The sequence below is a fragment of the Megalops cyprinoides genome, chromosome 3, assembly GCF_013368585.1.
Source record: "Megalops cyprinoides isolate fMegCyp1 chromosome 3, fMegCyp1.pri, whole genome shotgun sequence".
In the NCBI taxonomy this organism is placed as follows: Eukaryota; Metazoa; Chordata; class Actinopteri; order Elopiformes; family Megalopidae; genus Megalops; species Megalops cyprinoides.
This window is the reverse complement of record NC_050585.1, coordinates 14,680,041-14,699,380: the sequence shown is the minus strand read 5'-3', so window position 1 is coordinate 14,699,380 and position 19,340 is coordinate 14,680,041. Positions and strand designations below refer to the sequence as shown.

Here is a 19,340-nt window from a genome sequence, read left to right as displayed (position 1 = left end):
TGCGTGACGTATCATTTGTAGGGCTCGGCTGTTTCTAGGCACAGACCTTTAAACAACGACGACGAGGTGTGTAGTACAGCCGTGGTTCTATGCAAACATTCCACCAGAAGTCCTTTAGCCGCTTGCTGAAGTGCTCCGAGTCACACCCTTGAGTGGTGGGGGCGGTCCAGCGCACACGGCAAGACCGGGACTCTCCCTGCCCACGGGCTGCGAACTGTTATACCGATGTACCAGGCGAAAGAGAGCGCAACAGGTTTGGGATGAAAAAGGTGACCTGTTCGCTCACCGTGCTGAGGCAATCTGATATGCCCATCAATTGGATCTTATTGACGTTTTCGAGGCATTAACTTTGGCAAGATGACGTGTATTGGAATAAGTTTCCCGTGATGTTTTGTCGCTAACAGTTACTCAGAATGAGTGTTTATGCTGAAGCTCTGTCTGAAGGTAAATTCTGGACACTTGTTCTGCGATTGTTACCATTACTCTTCGTGAAAGCAGCAGTTGGCTCACCCGTATCAAGGATTGATCGCGTTGAGACCGCCGCTGTCGAGGTAATGATTTTTTTTTTTGACAATTTATAGTGTTGGCAACAAACAGCAGTGCTCGTTGTCTTTCAAATTATTCTGTTGAACAAGGCAAGTTCCAACATTTCTGTCCCTGTTGTGATGGGTTAAATGCCCTTTAGTTCATACGATTTTGACAGCCGCCGCTTAACTGATGACCCGTGGTTGTCAATAATGTGAGGATAATTGTGTGGCTATATGCGGTGGTTTGGAGACGTGACGCTCGCTGGCGCAAAGCCTTCGTTAAACTTGATTATACGTGACAGGGTAAGTATGTTTCATCAAACATTCTGTCTTGACCTTAGGTTTGCCGTTTCAATAGCAAAAATGAATGTGACCAAGGTAACATTCGTTGTTTGCTAAAAACAAGACGGAAAAAGCAGACTTGGCAAACATACGTACCTTCATCGGAATTTGTTGTAAGAGGGATTTTTGCGGTTGAGATGAATTAAATCCTTCGCGCTGTTTTGTATTTGTATGTTGTAAAGATAGTGTAATTTTAGGCTTTGCATGACACTGAACTTTTACAGGGTTTTCCAACTATGAATTAGACCAACTTGACAAAACCAGCTAACCCAAGACTTTCCCTAATGTCAGTTAAGTTGTAAAAGATCAGATAAGTGCCTCAAATGACCGAGACAAGTAGATGCTGACAATTCACTTTATTTTGCCAGTTTTGCCCATGCTAGTGTTAGTCTGGTGTGGTGCTCTTCATACAAACAGCTGCTCTGTGGAACCCCTTACAAGCTAGCATCCTTGGAAGATTTATGTCAGACTTAACAACTTTATGGGGCAAACCAAGAACACCACCCTGGGAAGCTTTTGCCCAGTGAGAGCACATTATAGCTCTGCACACAAACCCTCCCTCACTGCCGACCTCATCTGGCCCAGTGAGTTTGACCTCTCCCCCTCTGCAAATCTGCCCCCTGGATTCCTCCGCTGGCGTTCTCCTCTGACCTGACACTGTGCCCACAGGTCGTCTCTTAGCGAAGGCCACCATGTGACCTGCGTAACACAGAGTGTAGCAATGGAGGGCGATAACCACACTGCCGCCAGGGAAAGCTGCCCTCAGCAGTTCTCGCAAACACCGCTTGCCCGCTCCGCAGGGATAGAATTATGGCCAACCATAACATGGCAGCTCCTCAGATGTGGCTGTGCGGAGGTGTGCATTGCAGCGACTGGTAGTCATAATCAAAAACCCCAGAGGCACAGAATTTGAAAGACGCCTTTCTCCTCCTCCGTTCCTCAGGAATACATGCATCTGCGTGCATCTGTCTTATCCCCTGTCTACACCCACACGCCTTCACACCTCCAGATAAGCACATACATTTAACATGTGCCAGGCGTAGAACTGCACCATTAGCTACAGTATCCCTCCCTCCCTGCCCCTGACGCATCACTCTGCCTTGGGGTGAGCCGGGTCTTGTAATCCATCCACATGTGGTCATTGTACAGACATTTTCACACCAAGCCTCCCCAGAGGTGTGCTGTAATCGAAACTGCTCTGTGGAGGAGCAGCTGTGTGCCGACCCCCCAGAACACACACACTGCAGTATCTCAGCGTACTTCTGCAAGAAGCCGTTCAGGGCTGTGGTTCTTCACCATGCGACGGACTGCTTGCACACCATATTTTACCATCTGACTGACCGCCTCTTTTTTTGTGTTGATGTCTTGAAACCAGCATGACTGATGTCATTGCTTAGCTCGTCCATTGAGATAATGGCAGGATGAAACGCACATTCCTCCAGGGAAATGTCAATGGATGGAGTAAAACCCCTTCTCTGTTTAGGGCCTGTAGAACAAGCTGCCATCCTGGTCAGCTCATGTGCTGTGATTTAAGAACCAAAGGTCTGAATTGCTTTCTCTGTGATCTCAAATGGATTGCAACACTAGATACTCCCGTTTTCCTTCCGGGCTCATAATCAGTGCAACCTGTAAGTGTATTTTGAGAAAGTCCGAGGGTCACTCTCACCAGCAAATTAAATTTCAAGGCTCAGCCCTAATGAAAGAGCACTTTCGCATTACTTTCTCTTCCAAGCTGCCTCCACCATAAAGCCCTGGAAGGGGAAACTTCTCAACATTTCTGGCTTCTGCACAGTTTCACCGACAAGTATTGTCCTGTTTTGCCTTGAAGCTAGGCTCTCCCTCATGCTGTGGAAAATAGCTTTTATCTTAGTCAGAGCAGGAACTATAATTGTCCCAGTAATAAAATGCAAATGTTTGCGACATGAGCTATCTAGTAATTTATCAGCTCCATTGTTAAACAGGGTAACTTTCTTAGATATTCCCTTCGTCTGTATTGCAACATTATTATCTTACTTAGCTTCTGGCATCCCCTTTAGGAAGCAACCCTTGAAAACATGGTCTTCCTCAGTCACTCACTCACTTGCTGGCTCTACCATTCACTCACTCAGTGATTGGCTCCCTAGCGAAATAATGGCAGTAATGACATTTTACCACTAGATGGAAAAATGTTCAACAAGGTACTCACACCCATTGGACAATGTCTTTCCAGTTTTACAGCTGTCTTTTTTCAATAACATTAATGCCTCTTGATGTTTTTTATGATATAATTTACAAATTGTTACTGTGGTTACTTTATTGTGGTTTATCATTGACATTTATTATGGCCTGGGTTGTATAATAACGATCCAATTAGTGCAATTTTTCTCAACTTGTTTTCTTTTGGGGTTAAGTATGTTACAGTGAATATTTTTTGAGAAATAGTGGTATTTTATTTCTTACTAGTTAAGTAGACATGATATGGTTGTTGTGCATAGCTGTTATAGTCATTACACCCATCACATGAGTCTCACACCCTATACGGTTACTGAACCACCACCAAATGTTTTCAACTATTCTTGTTGTTTTCAGCACAGTGTTGATCTTTTGCCAGTCATTATGCTGTTTGTGAGACGCATACAGTAAAAAAAAGAACCCAGAATGCTTTGCATTTCTATTAATAGGTCCATAGATGGCGGATGTGCTCTCGTTTTCCCAGGCCTGGCTGGTTCTGGAAAGACAGGCCGGTGTCTGAGGGGAGTCTGCGGGTGGGGGTTGGAGTTGGGAGCAGAGGACTATTCCCCACATCTGAAGTTGGGTTTCATGTGGGCTGTCAGAGGTGCCGAAACCTCTGGGGAGGGGCCTGAGAATGGCGGCGCTGTCCCAGCTGCAGGGGCGGACTGTCTGCATGAGAATCTTTTTTGGACTCCACCCAGTCCAAGCAGAGCATTGTTCCTGATGTCATCAGTACAGTGGGGGTGAATGCTCCCCGACCCCAGGGCTTCACTTTGATGTGTCCTTTGTGGCGGGGGGGACTCGGGCCCATCTGTGTCACCTGTGTAGCCACCTCAAAGCACTCTGATTGGGACACTAGCACGTTGGAGTCCTTTTTCTTGAGCCAGATTGCTGTGTGCGAGACGTCTGGTAGCCCTTTCATTCAGTGCCAGCGCTTTTATCTCCATTTCTATGCTCTGCATGCCTCCATTGCAGTGGCATTATGGGTAGTGGATTATGGGAAGTGCACTTGTGACACGTGAGCTGAGGTGCAAGAAAATTGGCTGAACATGGTTTTCTCATGGAGGGAGAGGACACCGCCCACATCTGAATAAATATGTCCAGTAGAGCATGGTACTAATCTGTGGCATACACAGTGGGAAATATCCTGTATCTGTTTTCAGTTGTGATAAAGAGGCCCTGGAGCTGGCAGTAAACATCATTCATGCACACACACACATACACACACACACACACACACACACACACACACACACACACACACACACACACACACACACACAGACACTCACACACACACACACACACACACATACACACACACGTACGCACAGATTGGTTGAATGAGCACTCTCTGTTAAAATAACGACAGAAACCTTGTTTTACTTCTAGAGTTTACTGAAGTAGCTGAAGCCCCTGGTCAGCGCTTGTCCTTGCTTACCTTTCAGGGCTTCCTGGAGAAATATGGCTATCTGCACCAGGAAAACCACAGACACAACGCAGTGGAGGTCACCTCAGCGGTCAGGTAGAGTACTGTCAAACGCGCTCCACAGAGGGGGCAATTCAGTGTAACCACAGGGCGGTTTTGCCATCATATTAAATAACAGGCTAGAAGAACTATAACTTTTTCTCATTAATTACAGTGTTCTCCATGTCAGCTTCAAAATGAGAAAAGTTTGCGTGAGTTACAGCAAACGCAAGCACACATTAAATTTACAGGTCCAAATTACCAATTGCTGTACCTCACACCTTGCTGGGCTCCACACCCTCAAGCACTGGAATTTCCTACAGTAAGAGTTCTGTAAGCCATAAAGAATCTTCAAACAGAAACCAGACTCCTCGGATACCTACCCTTTTCATGTGAAGCCTGTGTAGCTGAAACACGAAATACTGTCAGGCGAGGGAAATCCTTTCAGCTTTGTCTCATTGTTGCACTGTTGTGAATGTTGAAATGCGGGGGAAACTACCCAAGCAGAGCTGTAACTGTGACCTGGTAATTACCACGGCCCGCTTGAGCAGGAGTATGTATACGGCTCTGTTTTCTTTGTTGCATTAGGGTTTACACAACATGAAAGAAAGGAAAGCACGCCCCACATGTGCTCTTTCTGTAAATGTGTACATAACTTTAAACAAACACAGAGAGGCACTGAGGATTTCGGTAATGAGAAAAGAAATATACCAGCAGAGCAGGGTGTCTGTCTAGGTGAGATTAGTGATCTTACTATCATTATCCAAGCTGGAATTTGCATTTGTCAAGATCTGTGTTAATTTGAGGTGTGAGACTGATGGACTGTGGCAGCTCCATCTCTTAGTCCTGTGGGTGTCGGTTACTTCTCTTGTGTGTGGCTTTTATGAAGCGTTATTCATTCGCTTGACAATTCCTCTCTCCAGGACAGTTTACACAGGGTACTCATTTTACACAGTGATAAAGCTAGAGGGTTCCTGAAGTGATCTAGAGGAATTGCTTTGCTAAAGGGTATAACAGCAGTTTACTACTCAGAAGTCAGTTCCTGCTAAACACTAAATATCAATCTGGTACTCTGGTAACTACTATTCACCACTGCCCCCAAATCCGGCCCCCAAAGAGGAAACCTTTCCTTTCATTTTATTAAGCATTATCAGTCCCCAGAGGTGTTGCCCAAGTATGGCAAGCATCCTTCATATTGGATCCTCCCAAAGAGTAAGAGATGATGTTAACCCAGAGGGTGATGCAGGTAGGCCTCATTTCCCCCTACACCCCACCTTTTTGTCACCTCTCTCAGGGAGTTCCAGTGGCTGTCCCACCTACCTGTCACCGGGCGGCTCGACCGGGCCACCCTGCAGCAGATGACCGCTCCCAGGTGTGGAGTGGGGGACGAGGGCAGCCAGCGTGCCTGGGCCAGGCGGGTCAACAGCATCTTCCTGGGTCAGCCGGCCACCAGCGGCCAGCACAGACGCAGCAAACGCTACAGCCAGCCAGGTCAGTGCAAACGCTCGGTCACAGATATTCTATATATGATCCAGATATTCAGCTCCCTGTGCTTCACACTGACAATTCTGTCGTCTGTGATGCCATGATGCTTTTCTACAAGGGTATCTGCCAAATGGTTGAATACTATGACTAATAAGGCTATATCCACTCCAAAAAAAATCTTACTTGGCCATGCTAACCGGGTTGCATTCAGGAATGAAACCTATAGTAATCAGCATAGAAAGGGGCACAAGCTTTGCTCTTGTCCTCTAATTTACTGGAGAACCAATAACACTGTGTAACTGAGTGACTGGAATAAGAGGCCTTTGGTGGTGCAACAGCACCTTGCTTGCTGGAGGGTTAGGGTTAGGGTTAGGGAATGGCAGCAGTGTTTTTTTCCCTCAGTGTCTATCACCACTGGGCTTTATGCTTAGTGTGGTGGCCACACCCCTGTGGGCCGTGTTCAAACCTGTCACTTCGAAGCCTTAGCCATGTGAGGTGTGCATAAAAGCCACCTGAGGTGGTGCAATCAGAATGCAGAACCGTTGCGGCTGCTTTGCACTGTTTTCTTGGCATTTATTCTCACATTCTTATTGACCGTTTACTGAAAACTTCAGCTTGAGTTCCAATAAGGTGATCACATTAAGTTATAAGAGTGAGATAAATTTAGGGCAATTTCTCAGACACCAGACTGAGATGCCCTTTAAAAGTTTCAACGCTGCTCTTAGAGCTCAGTCAGGAGGGTGTGTTTTCACCTGAACCCTTTATCAGGGTTGAGATGCTATCAGCAGTAATTGTCCAGCACATGTCTGATGACCACCAAATGACCACCTTTGCCCTATGGTCACTTTGAACACCTTGTAATCGGCCCCATTGTGTCAGCCCCCTTAAATTAACCAACATTGCTGTGATGTATCTGAATGCAATTGCACAATGTTGTTGCATAATGCACAAAACCTTATTCATGTGCACTTTTTTAGATGAATTAATGACTGTTTGTCAGAACAGAGGAGTGTATTAATATTTATGATACCCAGTTGATCTCAGTAAGCTTTTATGCCCATCTGGAGAATATCTTAAATGTTTTGACAATGAAATGGAGGGAGGGATGCATTTATTCGCAGATCTTGTTGTCGTATGGCACGCTGGACTGCCTGGTGAGGATGTGCAGTTCATTCCACAGGCCTATTGGACGGATTTGTTAGCACCTCAGGAATTCAACCATTTGACTCTTTCCCAGCAGTCAACTGCCTGACAGCTGCCATCTGCTCCCTGCATGCAAACACATTATCTGGTAGCCTGGAGAAATGAGGGGAGTTGTTGTCTGTAACATCATTCATTTAATATTTTTGTGTTTCTATGGCAGCTGGGACAGAAAACTAATGATATCATGTCGAACTGGGGACAAATGTTGATATTCCATCCAAAATTTGCGGGGCAGAACTCCCATGCAAGGGGTGGACATGGTATTCATGAGCTCACGCCTTGACTGCTGGATGAATACAAGCTGTTGCTCAAATGATCCCGGTCTCTCGTGACACAAGCATGGCACGTTACAAAGTCTGTAAATGTAAGGCATGGTGATTTATGCATTTTCAGAATAGAGTTTTTTCTGCTTGGGGTGCTTATGGAATTTGTATAAAACACACTGGTGAGTTTGCTTTACATTTAACTGGAGTTACATGGAGAAGTACACTGGTAGCTTAATCACTGAGGAATTTCGCATGCATTTTTGGAATTTGAAAAGTTGACCATTTTAAGGTCACATTCCATGAGCTTTGTCACAGATAGACCACAACATTTGCTTTACACCAATCTATCTTTGCATGTGGGAGAGGTGTGCAACAGTGAACGTGACTTTTTTTAGAAGCCTGTTTATGGACTACAGCACAAGTAAAGGCAAGCACAAAGGCAAGAGACAAGTTTAGCTCTGTTGACAATATTGGCAGACTTATGGAATTTGATGAATTCTGGGAAGTCTTGGTAACAGCTACTTAGGCTTTCCTTTTTCTTAGACCAACTAGATGACACAAAGCACAATTAGCAGAGATCCCAACACTTTTTCAGAGATCCCAACACTTTTTCAAAAAAGGACCTATTTCAAAATTCAGTCCTAAATTTGTCATCCCTGATAATTAATCATATTTGTAAGGAATCATTTCTGATGTGTTAATCCTTTACATATCTATAAAATTTATAAAACAATCACTAGGGTAAAACAGAATGATTTTTGTTTGGAGATGCTCACGAGTACTAACAGCAAAAAGTATCATTACAAGCCACACCATGGAAATACTGTTGCTGTAATGGGTAGGTCTCTTACTAGTATTGCCAAGCATTTTGTGTTTTTTGTATAATCCTCATCTGGGAGCCATTTGGAATGCGGCTGGGATCAACACCTTGACAATCATTGTGGTAAATTACATTCTCTCTGCACTGGAGAATTTGGCCCTGCAGGCTTGTGTCTTTAGAAGATTCTGCTTTATAGATGCTTTGCATTACAATAGAAGAGTTCAAACTTTCAAAGTTATCTGAAGTATTTCTTTTCTTGAAAAGTCAGCTATCTGAGCCTCAGAATCTTGGGCACTTCCTGCAGTCTAAGATAGGGCTTCTTCTCCCCTCTCTAAGCTGTGGTTTTAATTGCCTCTATAAGGGAAGTTCTGGAATGTCTTCGGTATCCAACATCCTGGCCGCTTTTGGTCCTCCCAGTGGGACCGGCTTTAATCTGGAACTGCGATCAACCCCCACAAAATGAGCATTAGACTGCCGGAGAGATCTCGCTGGGGGCTCTGGGAACGCAGACGTGGTCGTCCTCGGTAATGACCGTGTTTCCACCGGAGAGCCATTTGTCTCAATTATGAGTTCCGTGGCCCCCCGCGCGTATGCTCGGTGCTGCTGTAAACCCTTGCGCTGGGCAGGGACGGGACGGGAGCCGGTTCCACTCTGGGGCTGTTCACGGGCCTCTGGGGAAAGCCCAGTGCCTCTTCCCTTTCTCCTCACCCTCTAAGCTCAGTTTCACCTTCTGGCATCCCTTGAAGACTCCCCCACTTGTATCTTACTTCCAGACCTCTCCGATCTCCTGTACTTTGGGCCATTACACCATTCAGCTGCTCCGTCTGGCTTCAGGCCACTGTGTAATTGCTGATGTCTCTGTTTCATTGCTTCTCAGTGCATGTGGCTTAATTTTTTCCAATACCACGCAGATTGAGAGGCCGTGTGATCTTGTGTGTGTGCGGCAGGTGGGATTATAGTGTTTGCAAAGTTCCCCGTGCCACCTTTGACAAATGTGCACCTTTGATGTTGGCTGAGTGTGTAATTATTCCAAAGTAACTACAGGCACATGCTGAAACAAATTGCCTTTACATTACTGAGTTTACATGTGTATGCACTGTGCCTAAATGTAGACTAAGATGTAGATTTACAGTTGACAACAAACTGTGTTACATTTTTTTTCAGCAAATACACAAACATTGCTGACTGTAATTGACTGTAAGTTTCTTACTGTCCTTCTGCCACAACTACACCTGTGACATATTCATTAAGGATAGTGAGGAGGAATTCTCTGGGAACTGATTATCCTCCAGTAAGTATGAAAAAATAAAATATCCCATCTCCTCCACTGACAGTAGATGTACCGAAGGATGAATCTCTGATGTCACAATGCCAAGTTGTCCTTTGTTTACACAAGTGAACATTTTTAATGGCATTCCAAAGAATATCGCAATTTTAAATGAATGCATTGCATTCATGAATATTTTTCATAACATTTCATAACATTTTTCTGGTACTGTAAGACCAGTAACTTTCTTAAACATTTCATTTTTCTGACGAGGTTGATCCCTATTAAACTGGCAGATATGTTCATTGTTTGTAGCAGTATTCCTTTTTTGTTTTTTTGTAGAGACAACAGTGAGGTCAGAGTGCATCCGTGGCTCTCTGCATGTTGCCTAAACACCATGTATGCTTTATGGTATGGTATGGTATGTGTATGGAGTTAATAAGTCCACTTTTTTACTGTGGCAACACAGGCAGATAGAATCATAGATCTGACACATCATAAACTTTTGAAACTATAGGTATATCATCATGGAATTTACAGTTGGAGGGAGAGTAGTGTAGGCATGAACCCTGCTTGGTGTGAGCCCCTGCTGGGATCGCTTGTTTCACGGCTCCTCTCACCCTGCAGGGGAGAAGTGGTACAAGCGGCACCTGACCTACAGGATCGTCAACTGGCCACGCCACCTGTCCCCGGGGCAGGTACAGCTGGCAGTGCGCGCTGCCTTCCAGCTGTGGAGCAACGTGTCCGCCCTGGCCTTCCAGGAGGTGACGCAGGGCCCCGCCGACATCCGGCTGGCCTTCTTCGAGGGCGAGCACAACGACGGCACGGGGAACGCCTTCGACGGCCCAGGTGGGGATCCTTATCAGCGATATGTCTTCATCGGACGTGAGCCTTTAACATTAGTGAGCTTTCCGCTTTTTCTCAAAGCCCTTTGATCGAGAGCAGATTGCGCTGATGAGAAAGTAAGGGTAAACATGTGGCCTCAAATAGTTTTTGCATTTTTTTGTATGCTTTGCATGCAAAAGCTCACTTTAAGGCTCAAGGCTTCAACATGGTTTTGGCCACACAAATACAGGTAATACTCCTGGACCTGAGAGCCACCTTTAAGCAAATAGCAACGTGGCTTGTTTACAGTTCAGTGTGTTTGCTGTGTGGGTGCAGCAACATGACTCAGCTGCAATAAAGCCGATCTGACCGTGACATCACTTTAGCCATGTCAGCAGTCCTTCTGCTGTCATGCTTTGCAATCATCGTGAAGACGCATTGTGCATGAGCCATCACATTTACAACATACCAACAGTGCATCGAGCTGTACTAGAGGAGCGAAAAAAAAAGTATCAATACTAGGCTTTGTCATGTTCGAGGAAAACTTTTTTGGTTGAACAAAAGATAATTTCTGTGCACTCCAGCTGAAGTCAGTATGCCTGCTCCAGCTGTGAAAATTACAGTATGTACTGTGTATGTGCATATGAACTTCACTTCACACTCCACTGAACACACAACAGGAGCGGCTTGCAGGGTTCACTCCATCGGCTGATGCATGATTGTGAAATATGTGAACAAACCATAGTGTGATGTGAATAGAAATCTGGAAATCAATTCAATTCTAAATGTGGTTTTCCACTTGTGTTCGGGATTCTGTGTTCTGGGCAGTAAGCACTCCCCATTAATTTTATGTGCAGGCTCAACAGTTCCATGAATACATCCCTTGAGTGAGAGTCACCCTGGTTGTCCTCGGACATCGGTTTAGAGTGGGTGTAGTGCAGATCTGTGAGTGGGTGCATTCATCCAATCATTTTGGTCCATAGTCCACTATCAGTATTGAGATGATTGCACTACTGTGGGAGCAGGTCCTTGCATCCCTCACAATGATGGCATGTAAGAAGTATGTGTCACACATCACGCAAAGTCAAACAATGGTTTCGTTGTGTGTTTCTGAACAGTAAGGGGTGAGAATTCACACCCTGGGTTTGAATTCAGAGTCCAAAGACAACCATGGGCTTTCATTTCTCTTAACTTTTACAGAGGTGTCAGTGTTACCACCGGCTTATACAAAATCACACCTACTTGTACCAGTGAACAAATCTATTCTGGTATTGTCTACACACACAGCCAAGAGATATTGGGAAAGGTGTGACTGTGCTTTAAAAGGTCAAGTTATAATTCAGGTCCTATTATGTGTGAAGTGTGTGTGCTATACAATCTCTCCCATTAAAATATACAGATAGCTTTGTCACTATTTGATGTACAGTAATACAAAGGTCATTACCCAAGGACTTATGAAACTTAAAGTTTTGAAATGTGTGGTGACGGCTCAAGCAACTTACAAAACAGAACAAAAAACTTAAAACCTTCTTCACTGAAAACCAAAGGAATGAAATAACTGAGGGGGTGGAGGCTGTGCAGCATAGCTCCTTCAGAATCAGATGCAAAACCCAAGGTTTAATGCTGCTGGGGGTGTTTAGCTGGTGTTATGAGATGCTCCATGGTTTGAGCGGGACCAGAAGCCGTTTATGCACAGATCAACCCTTACGCCTGTAATATTCTGTGTTGGCCCACAGGGGGAGCTCTCGCCCACGCATTCTTCCCTTGTCGCGGCGAGGCACACTTTGACATGGCAGAGCGTTGGACGCTGAATGGCCTCAAGGGACACAACCTGTTCATGGTGATCGCACATGAGATCGGGCACACTCTGGGGCTCGAGCACTCGCCTGTGCGCCACGCCCTGATGTCACCTTACTACAAAAAGCTGGGCAAAGCCTTGGTGCTGAGCTGGGATGACATCACTGCTGTTCAGCAGCTCTATGGTATGGTTCTCTATGGTATGGTCTCTGACCACACAGATATAGTAAAAAATACATATTCAGTTTTGATGCTGCGTTTGCTCTAGACTGTGAAATCTTGAACATTTTGGATAAATGTGTCTACTTATTTTAAAATGTAATGAAACTGATGGAAACGGAAAACAAGAAAAAAAGACCATAACGTCCAAATGCAGTTCAACTCAGAGTGAAGTCAATGCCTACAACATGAACCTTAAATGATAAACACAGCAACATATGTGTGTATCCATAGAGGAAAAGGAGCAGTGAATGAAGAATCATGTCAAAGCTATCAAAAGACTTTCTTCCCAACTGCAAAGGTACACGTCAATGTTACACAAGAGCATTGGTCTGAAGTGGTGGAAAACAACGGAGTCCAATGGCTTCATTGTCAGCTCTAGTTTGTAGTAGCTCTCCTAGGAGGACTCTGCAGTTCAGCACTGGGGCTCTTTTTATTGGAGACCTAGAAGAGGACTTAGAGAAATCATGCCGCTCTTCTCAACTGCCTGCACAGTAATGTACTGTAGTGCACTCTATGTGTCATATTCACACTGGGTGCTACGAGCTGGATCGAAGTGGATCAGGCTGGATCAGGCTAGTGTTGATAATTAATTTTAACAGCCCAGCGTGAATCATTGACATAGACCAGTACAGTACAGGGGTAACAGGAGGCTCTTGTTGGGGTCTCTGTCTGTCAGATCACAGCTTTTGTGTGTCTCTCTCTGGGTGGGAGGAATGTGTCGTGTTGAAGCAGCTCCATGTACCAGAGGAGGTATGTGCAGGAATGTTGGCTTGATCACGGTAGAGCATTACAAAGCTATTTACCTGGAAGCTATCAGAGTGAACTTTATGGGGCTCGCCAACTGCAAATTCTTTCCTTGATCAGGAAATGCAGGGATATGAAAAAAAAAAAACAGAGTGTTTTATTGTGCTCTTGGAAAGACATGAAATGCATCCAGTTTGCCAACAGGTGGAATTCAAACAATGCACAGAGGGCTTTTTTACACTGCACACATGTGTTGGACTATTTGAAGATACGCATGGCCATGTATGCTGCGCATATTATTTCATCCTGTTTTGTTCTTTCTGATCTTATTTTATGCAAAATAAACACAACAAAATGCATCTCACAGTGTCTGAAGAGTTTCAGAAGAAGTCCCATTAAACACCCAGCATTGTTCCACTTTTCAACATGGCAGACACTGGCAGACTGAACTTGAAAACACTCATACTGGGAGCAGTCAACACTTGCAGTGGTGTTTTGCAGGTAGAGGCAGTTACGCCATGAACGAGGACGGATCAGTGTGACATTTTCATCTCAATCTTGAGGCTAGGCACCCTGCAGTGGTGGAACAGCTTGAGTGTGATGACAGTTCTGACACGCATCACTGTTGACTATGACATCACACATCGCTGTACCGCTGGTGTCTCTTCAGGACATTTTACCCTGCATCTCAGTCAGAAGGCATTGTATAACCCGACGGTTAAGTGTACAGCGCTACTTCTGTGTGGGTTCTGGCAGGCCGGCTGACCCTCTCCTGCAGTCTTCCTTCCTTCTGCTCTTTCCCCTCTAACACTGTGGTCATGTGACTCATCCCGTCCCATCTGCTTCGCAATCAGAGCTGTGAATAACTCTCTGTGGGCAAAGGCCAGGGAAGGAAACTGTTGGTTAAAGCCCCCTCATTTTTCCCAGAATTCCACTGGGCACAGTTAAGAATGGAGGTCTGCTCTTTCCGTTGAGGGGCCACAGAGAGATTGGACTAAGGAAGCTCCTTACCCCGAACAACCCCCAGAGAGTGCAGCATCCCATAGTATGGCTTTCTGAGACCAATGTTTACAGTGGAGGACCCTCTTTTTGTATAACCCTCCCATCCCCACATAACCCACCCTAGAGTAATACATATAAATACATACAGAATAGGAAACAATCCAGCCAGACAGCAGAAGTCTGTCCAGCTATCTACCCGTGTTTCGTTTCCCTGTCCTTCGGGGATTCAGATTTTAATCAGCTGCCAAAACAAATGTTTGCTCAGCCTTTTACAAACAAAATGGGCATGCAGCATTTTTTAACCAGAGAGAAAAATTATGTTGTGCGACTCAATTGTTTCAAAAAATGAGTGCAGTACATTGTCATAAAAGATATAATAATGACCTCGGCTTATTGTGTTATATCTCCATCATACCTGTATTCATATTGTGATGAATGCTTGCATGCAGAAACTTTGCTGTCATTTTCATATGAGCTATAAGTTTCATGGAGATGGAACAACCACAAAAAAAAACATTTTTCATTTAAAGCGTTATGCTTTTTCTTTTGTCATTTCTGTAACCATCTGCTGAGGACAGCATTTAGTCCTTTAATTGATTACTTTTAGGATAAACATTTGGTATTTTAGTTTGGTTGATCTTTGCTGTAATTTCTATATTTGCTAATAATATCCAGTAGAACAGAAGGCACGTTTGTTGAAGTATCCAAAGAGCCGCAAGATCGGAAACATTGTGACAGGTGTTGCAATAGCTAGATGATTTTAGATTGAATGATTAACCACTTAATAAAAAGTTGGCGGAAATTGATAGGTCAAGCTACAGGAAATGACGGGTTGAGATACAGTAAATGACAGCTCATGACATGACAAACTAACAACATGTGACCCATGACACATGCTCCCATTGAGAGATCTCCCAAGTTGGTGCTTATCCGGCAGTGATGTGGTATAGTGGCAAGGAACAGAGCTTGCTGCCCATAGGTTAGAGGGTCATTTCCTAGGTGGGGCACTGATGTTGTGCCCTTGGGCAAGGTAATTACTCCAAACTGCCTTAGTAAATATCCAGTTGAATAAATAACATGTAAAAAAATTTCAGAAATGTCTGGAGCGTCCGCTAAGCAGTCACTGCTAATGCTGCTGTTCTGTTAACAGGAAAGCCCCCGAGTGGTCAGCTGGTCCGGCTCCCAGGCCGGGCGTTCAGCTCAGCTCTGCAGGACTGGGAGCTGTCCCAGGGGGCCATGGGAGATCCTGACTCTGCCCAGCCCCACTACTGCCAGGGATTCTTTGATGCCATCACTGTGGGTAAGACCTTAGCTCTGTCATTCCCTTTCACCACTCGGCCTCAGCCATAAAGATGCCTCAACCTCAACAGCGCTTTGAATGCATGTCTGTTACAGCTGAATTATCAATAGAGCAAAGAAATATACTGTGACTCATGATGACCTCTGATCTCAGTCCTAACGTCTCATGCCAAAGCCTTCAGTCCAACTTGTTCAGTTCACGCATTGATAGTGCACAGTGCCCTCTTGTGGAGACAAGTAATAGGATGTTTTTCAGGCAGGCTTTAAATAGGAACGATTGTTTGGCAAGGAGCATGTTGTCCATTTGACAATACATTATGCATCATAAAGATAACAGCATATTTAACAATTGACTTTAAATTATCAGCCATATTTTAAGCAGTTAATATACAAGCCATGCATTTCAGAGCAAAAGGGGGTTGAATATAATGACTACACTGTAACTACAATGACTCCTGTGTGAAATGGTACTGTTCTCACGTGTACTTGTGTTGTTGGCTTTCAGACCAGAACGGCTCAGTCCTGATATTTCGAGGGGGGCTGTTTTGGACGGTTTCCGCCCAGGGAAATGTGAGCACACCCGTACCCCTCCAGCAGCGCTGGCCGCAGCTCCCTCTGGCTATAGAGGCAGCTGCCTTCTCACCGCTGGACAGCAAGTTCTACTTTTTCAAAGGTACAGTTAGCAGGAGGTGACTGATCAGAAAGGGCCTTTTTGAGGATATTCTTTGTATAACTAATCTGTTTGTCTTTGTATAAATGGAATCTCATGGTTGCTTGACCTGAAGGAATTGCATTCTTTGCTAAGTCATGGTGTTGCTGCATGCATTTGTTAAATATCCAGTGTGTTATGACTGGCAGACATCTTTTCAGTTCCATTTCAAGCACTTTGCTAAATACTTTGCTTTACAAAATATTTGGTTATCATTTGATGGATATAATCAATGCAATGTATGGATAGACATAATCAATGGTGTATTTTGTGTTATATCATTGCCACTTTATTAATTACCCTACTGCAAAATTCATTTTTCGTCAGTTTGAAATGAGTGGACAAAAGTTGTAGGTGTTCTAATTATGTAAAAACTCATCAGAAAAACTCAAAACTTCCACAAAAACTTTGCTCCCAACTTCATTATGTGCCATTCTGTTTTCCTCCAACACAAGTTTTTTTGTCTCCTCCGTAGGGAGGGAGGAAAAAATTTCAAGCAAAATATTGCAAAATAAAGCAAAATATTATTCTGCAGTGCACTCTCCAAAAATATCTTTAGTTTGAGAAGCCCCTGTGAGTTTATTGTTGAAAGATTACAGAAATTATGACGATAACACAAGCTAACAAAGGAATCCAAAGAAAATACCATACCCACAGCACAGCTCTTAGAATTGTACAGACCGTCGCTGTATGTACAGTGTCGTTGTTGTGTAATTAATGACTGTTGAAGCTGTTTGCTGCACTCCAGTAGTCCCTCTGTCTGTCCCCTGGTAGGCAGGCGAATGTGGCGTTACTCCGGCAGCGATCTGGACCCTGGCTTTCCCAAGCAGAGTGAGAAGGTGGGTCTCCCCAGACACCCAGACTGTGCCTTCTACTACGCCCCCCTGGGCCACATGGTCCTATTCAAAGGCTCACGCTACTTCGTGCTCAACCTGAGAACTCTGAGCCCAGAGCCGTACTACCCCCGCGCTCTGGCCGACTGGAGGGGCGTCCCTCGCGAGGCCAACGGGGCCCTCAGCTGGTCCGACGGCCAGCTCTACTTCTTCAAGGAGGAGCAGTTTTGGAGGTTTGACCCGGGAAAAGTTCGGGTGACAGGCCGTGGACAGTGGGCCGGAGAGCTGGAGTGGACTGGCTGCCGGAAGACTCATGGGGCCAATGACATCCTCTGACCCCTAGGAGGAGCTCCACACCTAGGCTGAGGGTTTGGGTTTGGGTTACGTGCAATTTGTACAGGTATACAGGTCCCTGGGCTCAATATGTCCTCAAGACATAACACAGGGGATGCCTTCTCATTCATGAGGACTTGGGTTCTGTGTAAGTAGTCAGATTCATGACCAATGAGTGGAAATCCTTGTCAATGTTTGTCATAATGTGACTTGGAAAATCTGAATTGGCAATATGGAAGTCTCATAGTTATTCCACACAGCCATACAAATAGAAGGAGTATAGCAAAGGCAATAAGAAAAAGTGTCATGACACCCTGGTCCTCTATGGAGAAAATCCAAAATGTGATATGGTGCATACTTGCACCTTGATTTTTGAAGTTGAAATGTGTTTGTGGATGGAGTGTCCCTTTACCATTAATATAGACAATCATTTTTGTCTACATGTACTTACTCTACAAAATCTACATTTGTGCCATGAGCTACTTAAGGACTCCAAATCCCATTAAGAACATATTTTGCTCAATTTTTTCAAGTCCACAGGTAAGTTTTTCTGTCTTTGATTTTAAAAAAATATTGTAATTGTACATATTGAATATGTACGTACAGAAATGAGCAAAATGGACGCATGAGGCCGTGTTGTTATGCTCACTGTGAAGCATCAAAAGGCCAAAGACAGAACCAGGCTTTTTCCCAGTTTCTCAGACTGTTTCTTTCTCACAAATTTGCCTGTACTAGATCACATGACTCAACCTACAGCTATAAACAAGGTGCTAAGGTTATTGTTCAAGGGACTGTATTTATATTTAAAGTACTTTTTGTCTTCCAAAGAACATAAATGCAACAGGTCATGGAACATAGCGACTTTCTTCCGCAACAGACTTCAAATCTGTGCTTTGTTGTGATGTGAAACATGATGACGTAAAAGAGCCATGCATTAAAACCAAAGTCAGCTGTAAAACATCACCCCGGTTTCATTTTTTTCTCGAAAATGTTTGTGTAGCTCATCCCACTGACGGCCTGTCAGTTGAGCTGTCTGGATGCTAGGAGACGACAGAATATTTTGTAGAATACAAAACCGATTCCTCCCCCTCTCCCCCTTCTCTGGGTCATGGCACGGAGGAAAGTTAGCTTTTTCGAGAGAGGCTTATAAATACACATGTGATTCTTAGTTGTTTTAGGAAAGGAAAGGCTCCGTGGCCTGGATCGTTCCTGTTTATTTGCTGAAAAGGAAGCGTATCCGCTAAGCTGCCTTGAAAGGCGCACGCGTTACTCTGACTCACAATAGAGCTCCTGATGGGTACGGAGGGTGGTGAGTGAGGGCTGCGATGCTGACGCTGCAGACGTGCTGTCACTGTCTCACGGGCTGGTCTGTGTGGGTGGCGGCTCTTTCATTCTGCAGACTCTCTTCTGAAACGCCCAAAAAAGTCCAGACTTGTGCCTTTAATAGGAACACAAAAGCCCTGTGCTGCCTGTAACCTTTTTAATGGGAGGGGTGTAAGAATGGGACAATTAAACTGTGCAAAGAAGAGAGGAAGGAGTGGAGATGTGGTATGGGAGGCAGATTCATGAATCAATTATCACAATAATCTAACAAATGATATCTAAGAAAAAAAATGATGTGTGGTCTGATATAACTAGCGAATAATTGCAGTTACTAGCAATGTTGAACAATATTACACAGTACACAGTACACAGATGACAAAGAGACACAACAGTTATCTCCCATGTGACACAAAGGAGCAAAACAGCTGGAAAATCATGATTACCTGTAACAAACTGGGTAGCAAACAGGGATAGGAAAACACATTAAAACCCGACAGTGCTGGAGCGTGTGGCTGTCTGTTCTTCCTTTTTAATGCTTCTGAAGATGTTTCAGGGAAGAATTTGTACTTGGGTTCCTTCCTCCTAAATATGAATCATTCTGTCCATTAGTTTCTGGGAGAAACATTGGCCTGATTGTAAAGGCGCAGGTGTTCTCATTCTGCAT

At 44.5% G+C, this 19,340-nt stretch overlaps 1 protein-coding gene across 1 annotated transcript; it reads left to right on the top strand.

The window, feature by feature from the left end:
* Positions 1-59: 59 nt before the first annotated feature.
* LOC118773909 (matrix metalloproteinase-28-like) lies at positions 60-17,701 on the top strand. Its single transcript, XM_036522937.1, has 8 exons — positions 60-551; positions 4,529-4,605; positions 5,843-6,039; positions 10,217-10,438; positions 12,151-12,396; positions 15,330-15,479; positions 15,984-16,151; positions 16,962-17,701. Exons 1-8 carry the CDS (start codon positions 414-416, stop codon positions 17,354-17,356), a joined length of 1,593 nt encoding a protein of 530 aa, XP_036378830.1. The 5' UTR covers positions 60-413; the 3' UTR covers positions 17,357-17,701.
* The last annotated feature ends 1,639 nt before the right edge of the window (positions 17,702-19,340 follow it).